This window comes from Anthonomus grandis, chromosome 14 (genome assembly GCF_022605725.1).
Source record: "Anthonomus grandis grandis chromosome 14, icAntGran1.3, whole genome shotgun sequence".
Lineage (NCBI taxonomy): Eukaryota > Metazoa > Arthropoda > Insecta > Coleoptera > Curculionidae > Anthonomus > Anthonomus grandis.
The window spans coordinates 17,076,416-17,093,287 of NC_065559.1; the positions used below are offsets into that span (position 1 = coordinate 17,076,416).

Genomic DNA, 16,872 nt, shown 5'->3' on the forward strand with positions numbered 1-16,872 from the left:
TATAGTTTCGGAAATAGCGAGTCACACATAACAAATAGGACACGCAAATAAAATAGTTCACGTTTTAAGCTATCGGATTACTCTGTTATATATTATTGTTTAAATTGTATTATTGATTGTTTTTCTTTATTTTTAATTTAATTTTTGTTATGTTTACGTTTTGTTTTAATTTTCTCCAGCCGACGACCAACGGTTCAGTTCCCACATACCAAAACCACCATCTCCCCTCACAAGCAACTCCCCAAGTTCCCCCAAAACCCGTGCCGCCCCCAAGGGATCACCTGAAAATAGAACCGGATGGCAGATTGGTAAATAAGGCTCCCGCACCTCAGTTACCCGCTAGAATAGTCAACAATAATAACCTTAATGCCACTCCGATAGCCAATAAAACTTCCATCGTTACCGAACCTACCCGGGAGCAGCTGGACAGTATTAAGAAATATCAGGTTAGTTTTTTTTAATTTTATTATTATTTTTTTGTTATTAAGCACCATTTAGAGTATGGAGCAAAATAGTAACGTATATTAATATTTATATACAGGATGTCCCGCGAGGTAAGGGATAAAATTTCACTACATGAATTTCATACAATGTATTGGTTCCAATAGGGGGAGTATGGGGAATATCGACCACTTAAGAAAAAATAATTTCTATTAATAATATATTAGGTATTGAGTCCTATTTTTTTCAAAAAAATATTTGTTTTGGGAATAGGAAAATAATGCATAAGTAGCAAAACATGTTTTAAAAAAGTTTAAGTTTTATTGAAAAAAATATTGTTACCATATCTGGTCGATATTAACCATATGCGTTGAGTAATATCGCCACCTGGTCGGGTAATATCGACCGTGCAATATAAAACGAGAAAAACAGTATAAACGCCTTTGTTTGCTTATAACGTTTAATAGGTATAAAATAAATATAATTCTGGAAAACAAATTACCTTACAAACTAAATAAACTTAAATATAATATACTCAAATAAACACTGAAAAATTACCACTTTAGGGTTGGCAAAAATGACATATATACACCTGTGTAATTTCCACCCCGGCACATTCAGCGTGCGAAGATTTTCCACAAGGATAGGTCACCCACCATTCCTTATCTTTTCCAAATTCCGTACATATGATGCATGGTTCAGTCGCTTCTTCCAGTTTTTGTACTTTCTTTGTATTCTTTTTTTCTTCGTTCTGATTACCACTGCTTATTATTTTTCTTTTTGTTCCTTTAGCTTCTTCTTCTTTCTTTCTGGGTTTCATTTTGTCCTTAACTTCCAATTCTTCTTTGTTGGGAGTTGAAGTAAAGAATTGAGAGTGCGCTTTCTTTCGGTTATTTTCTACTGATCTTAAAAAGCGTGGCGTTGGTTGAATATCTTCAAATAAGATAGTTGTACCAATGGTCCTGTCTGGTTCATTATCGGTGTCCTCAGCGGTGAAAGAGATTAGACTTGCTTCCGAATCGCTGGAATCACTATCACTTTTATTTTGCTGTGGCTTCTTGAACTGACACAATCCAGATGGCCCTGGTTGAGGTTCGTTCATATCAGTAGTTGATGGACATATGTTTTTTTTTCTTTGTCGATATTGTTATGTTTCTTGCCTAATGTTATGTTTTTTTACTTTTTCTTGTGTTTCGTTTCCTTCCTCTTCTTCAATGACAACAAATTCTTCTTCAATTATTACCTCTCAATTCATTTGGAATATTCCTGTGGTCTCAAATCCTTTTACACCTTTTTCTATTGTAGCTGTTTTATTGTATGCTTTTTAAAATAACTCAGCAATATCTGTCTAATCAATTTTTTGATAATTTCGAGCCTTTAAAAAATAATCACACTCACGATTATACGCGGTTTTTAAGGGCCCAAAAAAGCAAACATCTAATGGCTGCAACCTGTATGGTTACTATGTCTATTCCATTTTCTCTACAAAAGTTGTAGACATTTAATGTGCAATGGCTGCAATGGTTGTCGATAATAAGTAAGACCCTATCATTAATTCAGTACTTAGTGTGTGTAGCAAAATGTTGATGCCATTCTAAAAAGAGATCTTCCTTGATCCACCCATTTTTAGAATTTTTGTAGATTGCATTTACTGGGCCATTTTTCGTAAGCTCATACTTCATTCTTGCTCTGCCAAATATAAACATAGGGGGAATCATGGCACAAAGCACAGTAACTATGCCACGCTCCCCACTCGTAATGGCGCCAACTTGAGATTGTCCTTTGACAGCTAGAATTTTGGGAGGAATATGAACAGGAGTTATTGCAGATTGATCTGTATTGTAAATGCGGTTAACTCTGAATTTATGCTTTTCATACGCTTAAGAGAGATTCGTAAAAAATAAATAAACTTCTTTCTTATTAAATCCCTTAACTCGATTTAGCGATGTACTTTCAGGTCTTCTAAGGGAGATCTGAGGATGACGTTTCAATAATACCTAATCATTGCCACATACTCCTTTTTCCTTATTGAAGTTATTAATATATTGAAGTTAATAATATACCTTTATTAGATTGTGCAAATTGAAACGCAATTTTCTTGACTTGAAACCTAGACAACCCATAAAACATTTTAGACATTTTAATTATATAGTTTGCTAGGTCTTCCTCTTGAACAGGACTTAATAATGTCTGCCTTCCAAGGCGCTTTTTTACATTATCAATTTTTCCTCTAAGACGGTCTTGTAAAGTTCCATAGGGCACATTATAGGGTCTGGCGTCCTTCCTTATGCCTAAAGTATTTAAAGCTCGATTAGTTTTCCTGTGGTATTTAAAAGGCATGTTGAAACAAATCTATTAAGAGAAAAAAAACCTTGTTAATAATCGGGTAAAACCAATCAACGTCGGGTAAAACCGATCAGTATGGTCGATTTTACCTGACATTATAGTCTGATTATATTAACCTAACCTACAAAAAATCAAAAAGATTTACATGGAAAAATTCATAAAATCTATACTTCAAAAGGTGTTATCTAAAATATAGTATCAAAAAAATACCCTATTTTACAATGATTTTAACATATTTACCTATTTTGTGGGACAAAAATAATACATCAACACGCTGGAAAAACAACTTTAATTTACCACAGACCCTAAACATTAGATAAAGTGGTGGCCACAATACTGGCTTCTAGATTACGCAAGCGGTCATAGGTGTTTTAAAGGTTTTTTTAAATCAAAAATGGCCTGGCCGGTATTGGCCGGTATTTCCCCATATTACCCCTACACGTTTGTTACTTCTAATTCGGTATTAAGTAAATTCGAATCGAAAATGTTCTATGAACATAGGTTCGCAAATGCTTCTTTACCAAGATATTATTTTTTTTAAATTTAGTAGTGTTATTGTGCCGAAAGCTACAATGAATCCGAAAACATAAAAATTATTACCACTTTGAAAACAACTGTTAATTGTTTAGTTTCCACCTTTACATGGTAAGCATAATCTAGCCCTTTTAATGATGTGGCTGATAGTGTGATAATGATATGGCTTTCTCAATTACATGGTGATGGTTCTTACTTAAATCGTTAGCGATATTGTTAATTTTACTAAGCAGTTCAGGCCTGGTATGTGGTTTCTATACCGACACTCTATACTAACTTCTTCATGGGGACATCATAAGTAATAGCAACCACTAATAAAGAGGCTTAGTAAATGTGAAGTTTGGAAAACGGTAACTACAACATTCGGCGGGAAATTTGAATTGCTTATTTGCTTGCATTGTAGCTATGGTCGTTTTAACCTCACTTAATCAATGTACGATGAAATAACCTCACCGATTTATTTTATCAATATATCTTTTGACATAATACTCTTTGCTGATGTCAAAAGACACGTCGATTGAATAAACCGGTGAGTTTTAAAAACACTTTCTAATATGAAAAATAAAAGCTTTATTCGATAAAATCTAAAACTGTCAGAGGTTCATATATGTATTGATAAAATGTGCATATATCTTGTTGATTTCACACTTTTTTGGAACAGAGCTCTTGCATAATGGTAGGTATAGCTTGAAGAAAAATATAAGGATTAAAAATAATTAAATACATTTCTTCATATACGTCTGTTTGTATAGTTACTATACAAGGAAGACCTAACCTTAAGCCTTTACCTTGTCCTTGTCTGGTATTTGTTACAGGTATAACAAATACCTGTAAGTTAAGATTGCCTTATATAAGTCTTAAACCACCTTAAATATGTTAGTGCATACGGCAATTAATATAACAAAAAGACCTGCCAAATTACTAAAAATACATATTTACAAGAGTGATGCTATGAAAAGAGTTAGGAGTGGGATTCTTGGTATTTTAAAAATAGTAAGTATAACAAAACACAGTCCTTACATTTGTGCGGTCCGACGCACCGTTTTGGCGCAAACAAATAAAATATACCAGGGTTCTTTATTTTATTATTTTTATTTTATTAGTTTTTTTTTAATTTCCTGAAAATGTTAGCCAATTTGTCATGGTAATCTCCATAAAATAAATAATAACAAAGTGTGTACAGGGTGTCCCATTTTGGGTACTTTTGCGGAATATCTCCGTTATTTTTAGAGATAGAGAGTTGCGCTTTTCACGACACAGTGCTACTTTTTCGTAAAACTAAAGATGCTGCTAACAAAATTTGCATAGCTCTTTTATTTTGTTAAATACAGGCCATTTTTGAAAATTTTGCATTTTGGGACCTCCATCGTATCTCCGTTATCTTTAAAGTATTGTAAAAGTAAAAACTCATCCTTATAGATTTTTTTCCGTAGAATCCAATGGTGTGGATATATATTTTTTTTTGATTAATAATTTTTGAGTTATAACCCACACTTCTGTTTTTTTTAATGAAACACACCAACTTCATAAAATTCGGCTTTTTTTACCTTTTCAAAAATATATAACAGTATGGACTTATTTTCAAAAATACGGAAAGAAATAACAATTTTATAAATTAAATGTATAATTTTATAATTTAGTGGCCATGAATAACAATAATAGACAAATAAAAAGTTACAAATTAATAACGACGAATGAGGAATTGCATAATTTTTATTTTTTTACAATGTAACAAAACGACATTTTACAAGAGATTTTCAAAATGACCACCATCTTCTCTGATGTAAAATTGGCACATGAATACCCTTTGAATAATATTCAAAACAATAATTTGTCTCCTACTTAGATTTTGATTTCTATTAGATTATTGCATTGTCTTCTATACACTTGATCTTGTATACAGGGTTACTGGTAATTCGATACATTCCTTTGGAGATGTGATAGGGGAGGGGGTAAGAAGTAAATTGAACCCTAATATGTATTATGCAAAAGTTGATAGTTTTCGACATATTTAATTTTTTCTGTTTTTCTTCAAAATGTAGACGTTAGTGGTTTAAAAGGCAGTTTCCAGAAAATCCGCTGTATATTTTTTTAACTTTTTAGGCAAAATACATGCTCAACACAATAGTGTTACGTTTGTAATGGCAAAACTCCCGCAAATAGTTGTAACCATAGGTAAATTCTCGATGCAAAGTGTAATTTTTTTTTCTTAAATAAAATACTACACTTTCTAGTGGATATTTAAAAAAAAAAAATTATGCTACATTTTTCAGAATTTCCTTAAAACTTCCTTATTACCTAAGCTAGCTCACAGGATACAAATGCTTAAAAGTTAGGTGACATGGTTTTGTATTTTTATTATAAATTGTAAAGTAACGCATTTATCAGTATTTACCTTCACAAATCTTGTTCAAAATGAGAGCCTCTATTGCGAATACAGGCTCGGCAGCGCCTTCTCATTTCAGTCTTTGTTGTTCTAGTTGTTATGGTATTCCTGATCTGTTAATCGTTGGTTATTCTTTGGATAAGATCTTCCCGGGTAATTATTGGGGTTGCATAAACCAGTGCTTTCATTTGACCCCATATGCTATAATCAAGGGGGGTTAAGTCAGGGCTTCGTGCTGGCCAAGCTATTGGACCTAACCTACCAATCCAACGATTCGGGAAACGTTCATCCAGGAACTGCCGAACTGACCGCCGAAAATGAGCTGGACAGCTGTCATGTTGAAATATCATTCGTCCTCAACGGCGAGAGGAATATCGTCAAAAAGATCTTGTAGGTCATGTCATAAAAAATTTTCATAAATATCCCCGTTTAAATGGTCTGGGAAAAAATGTGGTCCTATTACATCCCGGCCAATAAGTCCCATCCACACATTTACAGAAAACTTTCTTTGAAAACTGGTTTCTCTTGTTAAACGGGGATTTTCTTCGGCCCAAAAATGAAGGTTATGAAAATTTGTAATGCCCTCATGACTAAACTTTGACTCGTCCGTCCACAAAATGTCGGTTAAAAAGGTTCTATTGTCTGCATCAGAATTTATAATAAATATGCAGAATTCTACCCTTCTTATCGGGTCCCCTTCTTCCAATCCTTGGACAGGCGTATAATGGTAAGGATGGCTTCCCATTTGCCGAATCGTGGACCAAACTTTCCATTGCGATGATCCTGTTTGCTGCGCTACGGCATTAGTGGATGTGGTTGGATCGTCTTCAAAATGTCTTAATATTTCCTCCTCATCTTCTGCTCGATATACGCGAGGAGCGCCAGCGTCACCTCTTCTTGGTTTTACGGATCCAGTTTCAGCGATAGCTCGGTAGGTCGAAGCGAAAACACGGACATTTGGAATGCGGCGGTTCGGAAAGCGACGTTGATATTCTCGGCGAGACTCTGCGGCATTACCATTGCAAAACCCATAAACAAACATAATATCTGCATATTCAGCGTTAGTAAACGTGGCCATAGCGCAGAAACCAATAGAATACCTTCTTTGAAAACACGAGAAAAATAAACTCGAAACTCGTAATTTAACTACTTTCCACAACAATTATTGCTGTCAGACTATCTACACATCAAATTTTTAACAATAAAATTAAAAAAACAAATTGTTGCTATAGTACTTAAATACCATAGAAGTAAATACCACTTGACATTTTTCAAGTGCGTTCTTACTATTAATAATAAAAATACAAAATTCTGTTAAAATTTTTGGTAGCATTTATAGCATGAGTTAGCTTAGATAATAAAAAAGTTTTACGTAAATTTTGAAGAATGTAGCATAATTTTTTTTCTAAAAATATCCACTAGAAAGTGTAGTATTTTATTTAAGAAAAAAAAATTACACTTTGCGTCGAGAATTTACCTATGGTTACAACTATTTGCGGGACTTTTGCCATTACAAACGTAACACTATTGTGTTGAGCATATATTTTCCCTAAAGTTAAAAAAATATACAGCAGATTTTCTGGAAACTGCCTTTTAAACCACTAACGTCTACATTTTGAAGAAAAACAGAAAAAATTAAATATGTCGAAAACTATCAACTTTTGCATAATACATATTAGGGATCAATTTACTTCTTACCCCCTCCCCTATCACATATCCAAAGGAATGTATCGAATTACCAGTAACCCTGTATACCCCCATAAAAAAATATCTAAGATCGAGAGATCGGGGGACCGTAGAGGCCACCTATCAGGTCCGTTGGTACCTATCCATCTTTGAGAAAACTTATTCTCAAGAAATGCCCTTAGTAGCCCAGAGTTATGACTTGGGTCACCATCTTGTTGTAGGTAGACAGTGTTATATTGGGCTAGAGGGATATTTTTCAGAAGTTGTGGAATAACTTCCTTAAGTATGTCTAGGTACCTACATATGTGCTGTAAGACCCCCTTTAGAAATTCGCTATACTATTTGTTTTCCCAAAATACAACAAGACACTCCAACTCCAAAGCGTCCTTGTTGTGCCCTTTCAAATATTAAATGTCTATTTTTCTGCATGCTAGTTTCGAGTATTATGTCTTCAAAGCATTCATCAGACCAGACAACCAATCTGCCAAATAAGTTGTTACTTTAGCATGTAGCATCAATTATTTGCTGCAAATACTATTGGCAAAATAGCGTCCGGCGCTCGGCATTTTTTAAATGCTGCCATTTTTTTGGCAAAATTCACAAATAACGAAAATAAATGAATTTTGAAGCATAAACTCAATCAAAAACCGAAGATAGTTGACATTTATTTATTTATTTTTAATTTTTTTGTTTCTTGTTATAAATAGCCATGGCCTCCCATTAAATTATGAATTTGATCATTTAAATTTAGAAAATTGTTATTTATTTGCGTATTTTTGAAAATTAGTCCATACTGTTATATATTTTTAAAAAGGTAAAAATAAGACCAATATTATAAACTATAATTATACAGGGTGTTCCATTTAAAAACATAAGTTTGGGTTATAACTCAAAAACTATTAATCAAAAAAAAATAGATATCTACACCAATGGATTCTACGGAAAAAAATCTATAAGAATGAGTTTTTACTTTTACAATACTGTAAAGATAACGGAGATACGATGGGAGTCCCAAAATGTAAAATTTTCAAAAATGGCCTGTATCTTAAAAACTAAAAGGGCTATAAAAATTTTATTGACGGCATCTTTAGTTTTTAGTACCCAAAATGGGACACCCTGTATATGTTTTGTTGTTTAGTGTCGGTGCATACCTACTATCGTATTTTTACGATCACTTTTATCCGGAGATCGGTTCGAAAATCAATTTTTGCAAAAGATTGAGATACCATACCCAATTGCAAATAATGTTGTCAAGGCGATAACATGAACAAGTGAAAAATGAATGACAGTAATCAAACAAAAGTAAAAAATTAATTAATGAATTCATTAAATTAATTAATTAATTATTAATTAGCTGTCTCTAACTATTTTAAAAGAAAACCGGTAAAAATCAATCGCCTTACATTGGATGAGCTTGCAGATATGCATCTTCTGTAAGGAGAAGTGCGAGGAAATGCTTTGTTTGCGCAACTATTGTACAGGCAGCGTTTTCAGGGTTGCCAGTCTATTACAATTGTAATAGATCTATTACTTTTTCAAAACTTTTATTACCTTGTTACCATTTGCTAAAATCTATTACCTATTACCTTTTAAAAAGAAAATAAAAGCGCTCTACCTACATAATGAATTGAGTTCATATTTCGACTCCTAAGTATAAATTCGCACGCGAGCCAAAGATCGTGGCGACGCGCCGCCACGCTTTGCGTTACTCATAAAATATACTAATAAAATAAAAAAGCAACTTTAGGACCAAAGTAAATATTAGTTTGACTGATTTCATATTTAGTGCTAATCAACAAATATATTTCTAAAACGAATTCTATGATTAAAGCTAAGTTTATTAGTTTCCTTGATTGAGTAATAGATTAGTTATAGGAGTTGTTTGTTAGTTCTTAGAAACATTTTAAAAAAATTTGAATCCTTGTTAGTGTTAGTTAATTAATATGGTTATAAACCAAAAATCAATATTTTGTTTAAGTTTTTTTTGTTGTTAATACATTTTTTGTTTTTCATATCTTGTTTTGTTGTAGTTTTTGTTAAGTTCTTTTTTTTTAAGATTAACATAATATGTATGTGAATTACCAACGAGCCTTATTTAATCTTGTTTTTTTGTACTGGGTGTAAAAATGGCTTACTACCTAACACATACTCCCTACTAATACTACTAATTTTTTTTTCAAACATTTGACTTATAAAAGAAAAAAAAAACATTAAATTCGGCCCTTTTCATATTTGGTCGACACCTGAACTTCTAAAAAGCTGATTTTATTTCTATCTTTGTCTAATAACGTGAGAGATAAAAGATAAATACATCAGATTAATGTCATAAAATATTTTTATCTAATAAAATCTCTAAAATATTTATCTAAATATTGAGACTTTTATATATATTACTTTTACAATATTTTAATTCAGTATCTAGTTGGTAAATTTTTGAGACGTTAGAAGAATTTGAATTTGAAAATGTAGATAACCTCGGATTAAACAAACACCAAGTCATGAAGTAGGGATAAAGAAACATATTACACTACTCCTCGAACCAAACAATTTGATATATGTGATACTTAACTGCAAAAACTGAATGGTAGTACACTTCATAATAGATATCTTTTTCTTCGTGCATGATGGTTTAATGTTTCCGTTTCAGATCAGCATCCGTTAAACAGTCAAAATTTATTTATTTTTTAAACTAAATATAGATTCGAGCCCAGAATATGCCTAACCCAACAATCACAACTTTTTTGAAAATGTATTACCTTTTTTTCAAATCTGTTACCTTTTCATTGGACATTCTATTACCCCTTGCAAAATCAAACTGGCAATACTGAGCGTTTTCCAGATCGCGAATTTCTCGAACGCAAAACGTTCTTAAAAATTGATCAAAAGTTACGGGAGACCGGCTCAATGATGGTAAGTGTTATTAGAACTTTTAAATGATCACTGGTAAAACTTTGTTTTTTCCTTATCACGTTTTTGTGTAATTAATGTTTTAAAATCCGATGGAATTTCTTTACAGAATGATCGAATAGTTGTAAGGCGGTGCCCGGTAAGAGATGCTTTGTTGTGCCAAAAATATAGTGCACTGAGTACTACAAAGCCATAATCTTCATCCATTTAAACTGGAAAAGGTGCAGCAACTTATTCCCGGAGATTCTCCTCTTTGTCTTGAGTTCTGCAAATGGTTTCTATGTCAAACAGAATAAAACTTCAATTGTCCATGTTTAATCCTTACAAATGACGAAAAAGGATTTCCGCGCGAGAAGTCATTTAATCCCCGCAATAACCACGAGTGAAGCGATCAAAACCCCCCTGAACACATCAGAGGGTATCAGCAGAAATTTCACATTAATGTTTGGGCAGGTATTCTTGGCGACCAATTGAGCCATACATTCTACCAGATTACCTTGCCGGTAATAGAGGTGGTAAAAAAGTTTTGAAGGATCCTTGTATGGATTTTATTTTTTTGCACAAAAACGGTGCGTCGAAGCGCAAAAATGCAATGGATGTGTTTTATTGAAAGTAAACAAAATAATTCGAAAAATAAAAAAAAACAGTTACAGTCTTTTTTTTTATAAAATTTAACATACAATTGCTGCAAATCCATTCCTGGATTTTCTCAAAACGTGCCTCACCACTTATCATTTAAAACCTAAATATTTCATTCAAATCGCTTTAAGCGTTTTTATTATAGAGAAAAAAATCAATGTTTTTTTTAAATTTCAACACCCTGTATTTTGGAACGGACGCACTTCCGACCATCGATGTCCTATTTCAAACTAGTTCTTTGGCTCCTGTATACCGGGTGGTGCGTCGCGTCGCCGAGCGAAACATGGAAAACCCATGTAAATTTTAAGGGGGTCAATTATTGGCTACCCTGTACATTTTATAGAAAAAATTTAAGATCGTGCAAAGTTTCCAAAAATGTTATCAAGCGAATCTTGAATTATTTAATTAAATGTAATTGCAAAATTAGCAAATTTTCGGTTCAGGTAAAACCAAACGGGCACCAGTAAAATGAATATTGTCACTGACGTGAGGAAAAGTGTCAATAAATCAGTGACAGTCGATATTTGAAAAAAAGGGAGCCAAGAAAATGAACATCGCTTTGTTCATACTCGGACACAATATCCCCAAAAAACAAATGTATTCGTGGGAATTATCGAACACCATATCATTGGACCCTTTTTTATGGACTATAACCTAACAGCTGAAACCTATTTGGACTTATTTCAAAATCAAATTAGACCTGCCTTGGAAGAAGTTGTTCATGCCCATATGGTTAGAGAGTGCTTGGAAAATGCTTTTAACGGCAATATTATTGGTCCACGGTACCGGATACTTTGGCCAGCCAGATCACTTGATCTTTCACCGAATGACTTCTTTTTGTGGGGTCATTTAAAAAGTGTCATTTATAAAAGTGTATTGTTTAGCTGTTAATGGGGGGTTGTTTGAACATTTGATTAATTGATGTTTTTATGTAATTCTCTATTATTTTTAAAAAAGTTATTGTATTTTATTTTATTTTTCCACACTCTCTTTTTTCGGATCTATTTTCGATCTTCTGAGTTGAACATTTACAATTATTTATTGCAATGTCTTTGGACTCGAATTTACTAACAATAGGTTTAATGGTTGAAATGGACCAGATAGGCTTTATGGGAAAATACATTGAAAATATTTCAGATGCTATTGGTTTAATTAAATTTTAAGTATGATAAAATTATTTTTTTAATAATCGATAATAATAATTGTTATTGGCTTAACTTCATCGTTATATTAAATAAAAGTTTAGATAAAAAAGTGTGTTAACGTGTCTTACTTTGAATTTATGGTTGTGAGATTGATAGAACGAAAAAAAAAAACATTTCTTGTATTCGGCTGTACGTCAGATTTGACAAAGCCTTATAACAAATTGTTTGCTGGTGGTTGGTGTCTGGTTTTACCTGATCCGAAAATTTGGTAATTTTGCAATTACATTTAATTAAATAACTCAAGATTCGCTTATTAGAATTATTTGAAACTTTGCACGAGGGTTTGCCAGATTGGTCTCTTCAAAAAGTTATCTTACATTTTTTCTGTAAAATATACAGGGAAGCCAATAATTGACCCCCTTAAAATTTACATGGGATTTCCTATGTTCTGTTGTTTGTTGTATTTTCTGTTGTTTGAAATTGTATCGAAATGAAAATCAAATATAATTATTTTAAAAACAGTAACGTTTCACCTAAAGTAAGGTACGAATAAAGAACAATAGTAGACGTAAAGTATTTTTTATTTAATAAGCAAAATAACGAGTACCGAATATCGAATGTAGCTTTCGGGTCAGGTATCACAGATAGGGGGTTGCCATTTAATATTGTAAAATTGGGATGGCTGCAGGGTGAATGAGTTGAGAGAGAAAAAAAAGTTAGGTATTACAATATTTAGTTCCTTCCCCGCTCCCCATTATTATAGAAGTTGTTTTCAGCTAGTTTTTTTGGTTACTCAGATATAGCCATTATAAGTTTTTCAACTGCCACCCTGTATATGCCTTAAATATATTTGACCTAAATAAGCTTTACTTCAAGGCGACCAATCTGACAAGTTTCAGAATACACCTTTTATCTTAATGTAAGAATGCTGTTAAGCTAACATACACAATGATATACCGTTGTTTTAAGTTTCGTTTAAACGTTTCTTCAAGTACGAGGAATTTATAGATTAAGTAAGTAGACGAAATAAGTTTTATATTAAGGCTTTTCTAAGCTTGTTTGAATTGGATATTTAAAATAAATGGCTTTATTATTCCAATTTTTCTTCTATAGGACTCTAACGTCAATCTTTACACCGCAAGTAGAAGAGAAAAAATTTACATATTATTAAGCAATAAAATGCATAAATTCCACCAACCGATTTAGACACCTATAAAAGTTTAAAAAGAGTTTTAGTAATGATGAAAAGATGTTTGGATTAGTAATAATTCAAATTAAGTAGTGGATAAAATAATAATTACAAAATATATTTTAAACAAATATACATGGTGTCCCAGAAAAGAGTGTCAAGGGGTGGCGCAGAGGTAGAGCACTTCTCGGGGAATCCGAATTACACCGTATCTTTTTTGTTTTGTTTAGGAGTTATGATTTTGTTGTGATTTTTCAGTATTTTCACCTTCTTAGCTAATTTTCTATAATCATGGTAAATAATGCCTGATTTTTTATTTAAATATTTAGTTAAAACTTGGGCCTAACTAACATGAAAACGACTAAATCCATCAATCAAAATCATGCGCTCAAAAATAAAAATAAATTGCTTTAAAAAACAAGAGGGAAAAAAGTCCAATAAATTTAAAGGCATTTTTCATTAAAAAAAAGGATAATATACAGGGGATGATTCGGATTCCCGAGGGATGCTGTACCTCTGCGCCACTTCTTGACACTCTTTTCTGGGACACCCTGTATATAAGACTGCAAGTATATCTTATAATTACATTTTATTCAAATATTTGGCTTAGTAGCCCTTTTGTTTAATTACCTTTATTCGATGAACATCTGATTTGGATATTAAAAATCAATTTGAAAGAATTAGTTAATGTGCCTTTGTTATAGTCATTTTTGTACGCGTATTGAAAGTAGAAATAAAAGTACTGTACAATTAAGGCAAAATTATTTATTAATGGCACATGCAGATGTTAGGTCATTTAGGTGCCTATTCACATATACCTTTAGGTATTATAACCTAAACTTTCACTTATGACCAAATTATATTTCGTAATATAATACATTTATTTTGAAGCTTATAATACATTTCCTTACATGTTAGACTTTTGGTTAAATAAATCTATCTTTGATTGATATTTTTTTATTACTAATTTTTAAAGACGTATGAATTACTTTAAATTACTATCGAAATTTTGGTTTGCATCCTTCTTTAGTAGCAGTTACCTAATCTAAATATAAATATTCAACAAATTTAGACATATGAGTACCATTTTTAAGTTTTACTTTTTGGTTCGATTTATCTTTTCTGAGTCAAAAAATGTAGTTCAACTAATATAAGTCTAATATCATTTTATCTATAGGAATTGACAATTGGTTTAGTATTGACATTGTTTCTAAAAATTCTATTATTTATATATTTATTGTATTATTCCTGACGCTTTAGATCCGGACAATCTGGCTTTAGATCCAGACATAGTTGTGTTACTGCATTATTGAATTTGTAAGTAGAAGTCCATTCTTGATTGTCCATTGATTCATTTCATTTGTGGAGAAAAGTCTTCCTGCCTTTCCCAATCCGCTGCATTACTGAATATCAAAGACCGTATTTTTCAATCGCCTGATATCGAGCAATGTACAGTCTTAGTTATGTTCGATTACTGAAAAGCTTTCGACACATTAAAACACGATTCTCTACAGACAATTTTGCGGCTTACATCCGGATGTATGTATGTTCTTTAAGAGTTACTTGTTAAACTAAAAACAAGCTATAACACTTAACAATATAATATCTGAATATGTAAATCTAAATAAGGACTAAGTATAATATGAATAACTAAATAAGTTTGGAGGCCAGTTTTGTTTACTATATTCAGCGAGTCCACCTTCATTACGGCTGTATTTTTGAAGCAGAAAAAAAAATTTTTTTGTAGGCAGGGAGTAAATAAAGTTATATTTTAAAATTATTTTGACATATACAGGGTGTTCACACAAGGTGTGGTAGAAGAATCTTATGTTTTTTTAAATGGATTATCCTATATAAGATTTGATTTTCTGATTCTGCGTCAAAATTTAAACGATTTGATGTATTATATGTTATACTTTAATCAAATAGTTTTTGAATTAGAGACAGTTGCAAATCGACTTTTTTTAACTTTAATAGACTATAGATCCATAACTACTCGTTATAGGATAAAATGATTTTCGCATTCATATCTTAACCTTTTAAGATCAATCTAATGACATACGTTTTTAGCTGCGTTAACCATGATTTTTTTTTACATTTTAAGAAAGAACAAAGACAAGTGACAGTAGCATTTTTTCTTTTATTAAACACATCTTAAAAAGTTAAGATAGGAATGTTAAAATCATTTTATCCTATGACAAGTAGTTATAGCGCTGTAGCCTCTTGAAGTTAAAAAAAAACAAATTTCAACTGTCTCCAATTCAAAAGCTACTTGATTCAAATATGACATGCATGACATCAAATTTCTTACAATTTTACGAAAAATCTAAAAATCAAATAATATATCAGGTCTTTAAAAATTATAACTTAAATTAAAAAGTACTAAGTATTAAATAGGGTGTACTAAATGGACACGCTGTATACCTCCCTTCTACCTTCCCTAATTAAAAATTGTAGAGGTCAAACGTAAGCTGATGAGATGCTAATTTTTCATTCTTTTTCCCCCAAATTTTGAAAAGTTGATGCCACGTTGATCAGTAATCTAAAAGTGTTTTCCGAAGTGTCCAGAAGTATAGTTTGAAACGAAATCCGAATAAATGCATTGCTCCTTTGTTTGGGGCTCAATTGTAGGAGACAATTTCAAGATAAAAGCTCTTTATTAAAGGGAAAGACACTATTTAACTATCTTGTCTTCAACCTTTTATTTTATGGTTCTTGCCTTACAGGAGCTTTAGCACAACATATCCAGAGAATACAAAATTGTTGTCTCAGATTTACTTATGGTTTTTTTTTTATCCGCGAAAAAATTCTTTATGAACACCGTTCTTGAATCCCAGGTAGTATGGGACTCCGCGCCCGGTTACCCATTAAAACTTCTCCGCTGGATGGTACTAGTTGGTTTCCTGCACTGCCTGTTACAGTTTTATTGTGCCCCATAGATTTACTCCCTTGTTCAGTTATTGCTTCTAGGAAGTCCAGTATTTTGGCCAGTGGTATAGCTCTTATAATCTCTGGTAAGGGCTTGGCTTCACCTAAGGCTGTCGCCCTTGTCTGGTTGAATGCTCCGCAGAAGCATAAAATGTGAAGAGTGGTTCCTTTCTCTTCCTCACAACCTCTACATAGCAGTGTATCTATTTTCCCGAGTCTGTATAGGTGTTTCTTGCAGGATGCATGGCCTATAAGTAGCCCTGCTACGTTTCGAGGTTGTTGCCGGGAGTGGTTTATGTTCTGCCCCTTCCTAAAGGGAAAGCTGCCCAAAATTTGTTTGGAGAATTCCAATTTTAGCAGTTCTTCCTAGTAGTTTTTATGCTCAAGTTCCAACCAGTGTCTGTTATCCGTTTTCCAGGCTTTATTGCTGACACTGCATGTTGGTTCTGGGCCTATGAGTTTGTTGCGGCCCTCTTTATTGTAAGTTGGATTGCCCCTCTTGCAGCACTATGGTTGCCGCATATTCTGTGATACGATCAACTCGTTCGGCATCTTAACGCCCCTTCTCTCATCAGTTGGACACAGGTCTGGATTCCTATTATGTTTGCCTGCAAGTCTCTTGCTTCCAGGCCCAGGTTGCGCGTGAGTTGCCTGCCTTGTTGCTTAGAATA

The 16,872-nt window shown here is 32.6% G+C and overlaps 2 protein-coding genes across 3 annotated transcripts in view; one reads left to right on the forward strand and one right to left on the reverse strand.

The window, feature by feature from the left end:
* Positions 1-16,872, forward strand: part of LOC126744387 (protein PALS1) — a 463,284-nt gene that overhangs the window by 393,959 nt on the left and 52,453 nt on the right. The window contains exon 11 of the mRNA XM_050451770.1: positions 180-446. Coding sequence (XP_050307727.1) covers positions 180-446 — 267 coding nt within the window. The remainder of the gene's footprint in view (positions 1-179; positions 447-16,872) is intronic.
* LOC126744391 (uncharacterized) overlaps positions 1-16,872 on the reverse strand; it is a 184,066-nt gene that overhangs the window by 76,028 nt on the left and 91,166 nt on the right. The gene's annotated exons all lie outside the window — the stretch shown is intronic.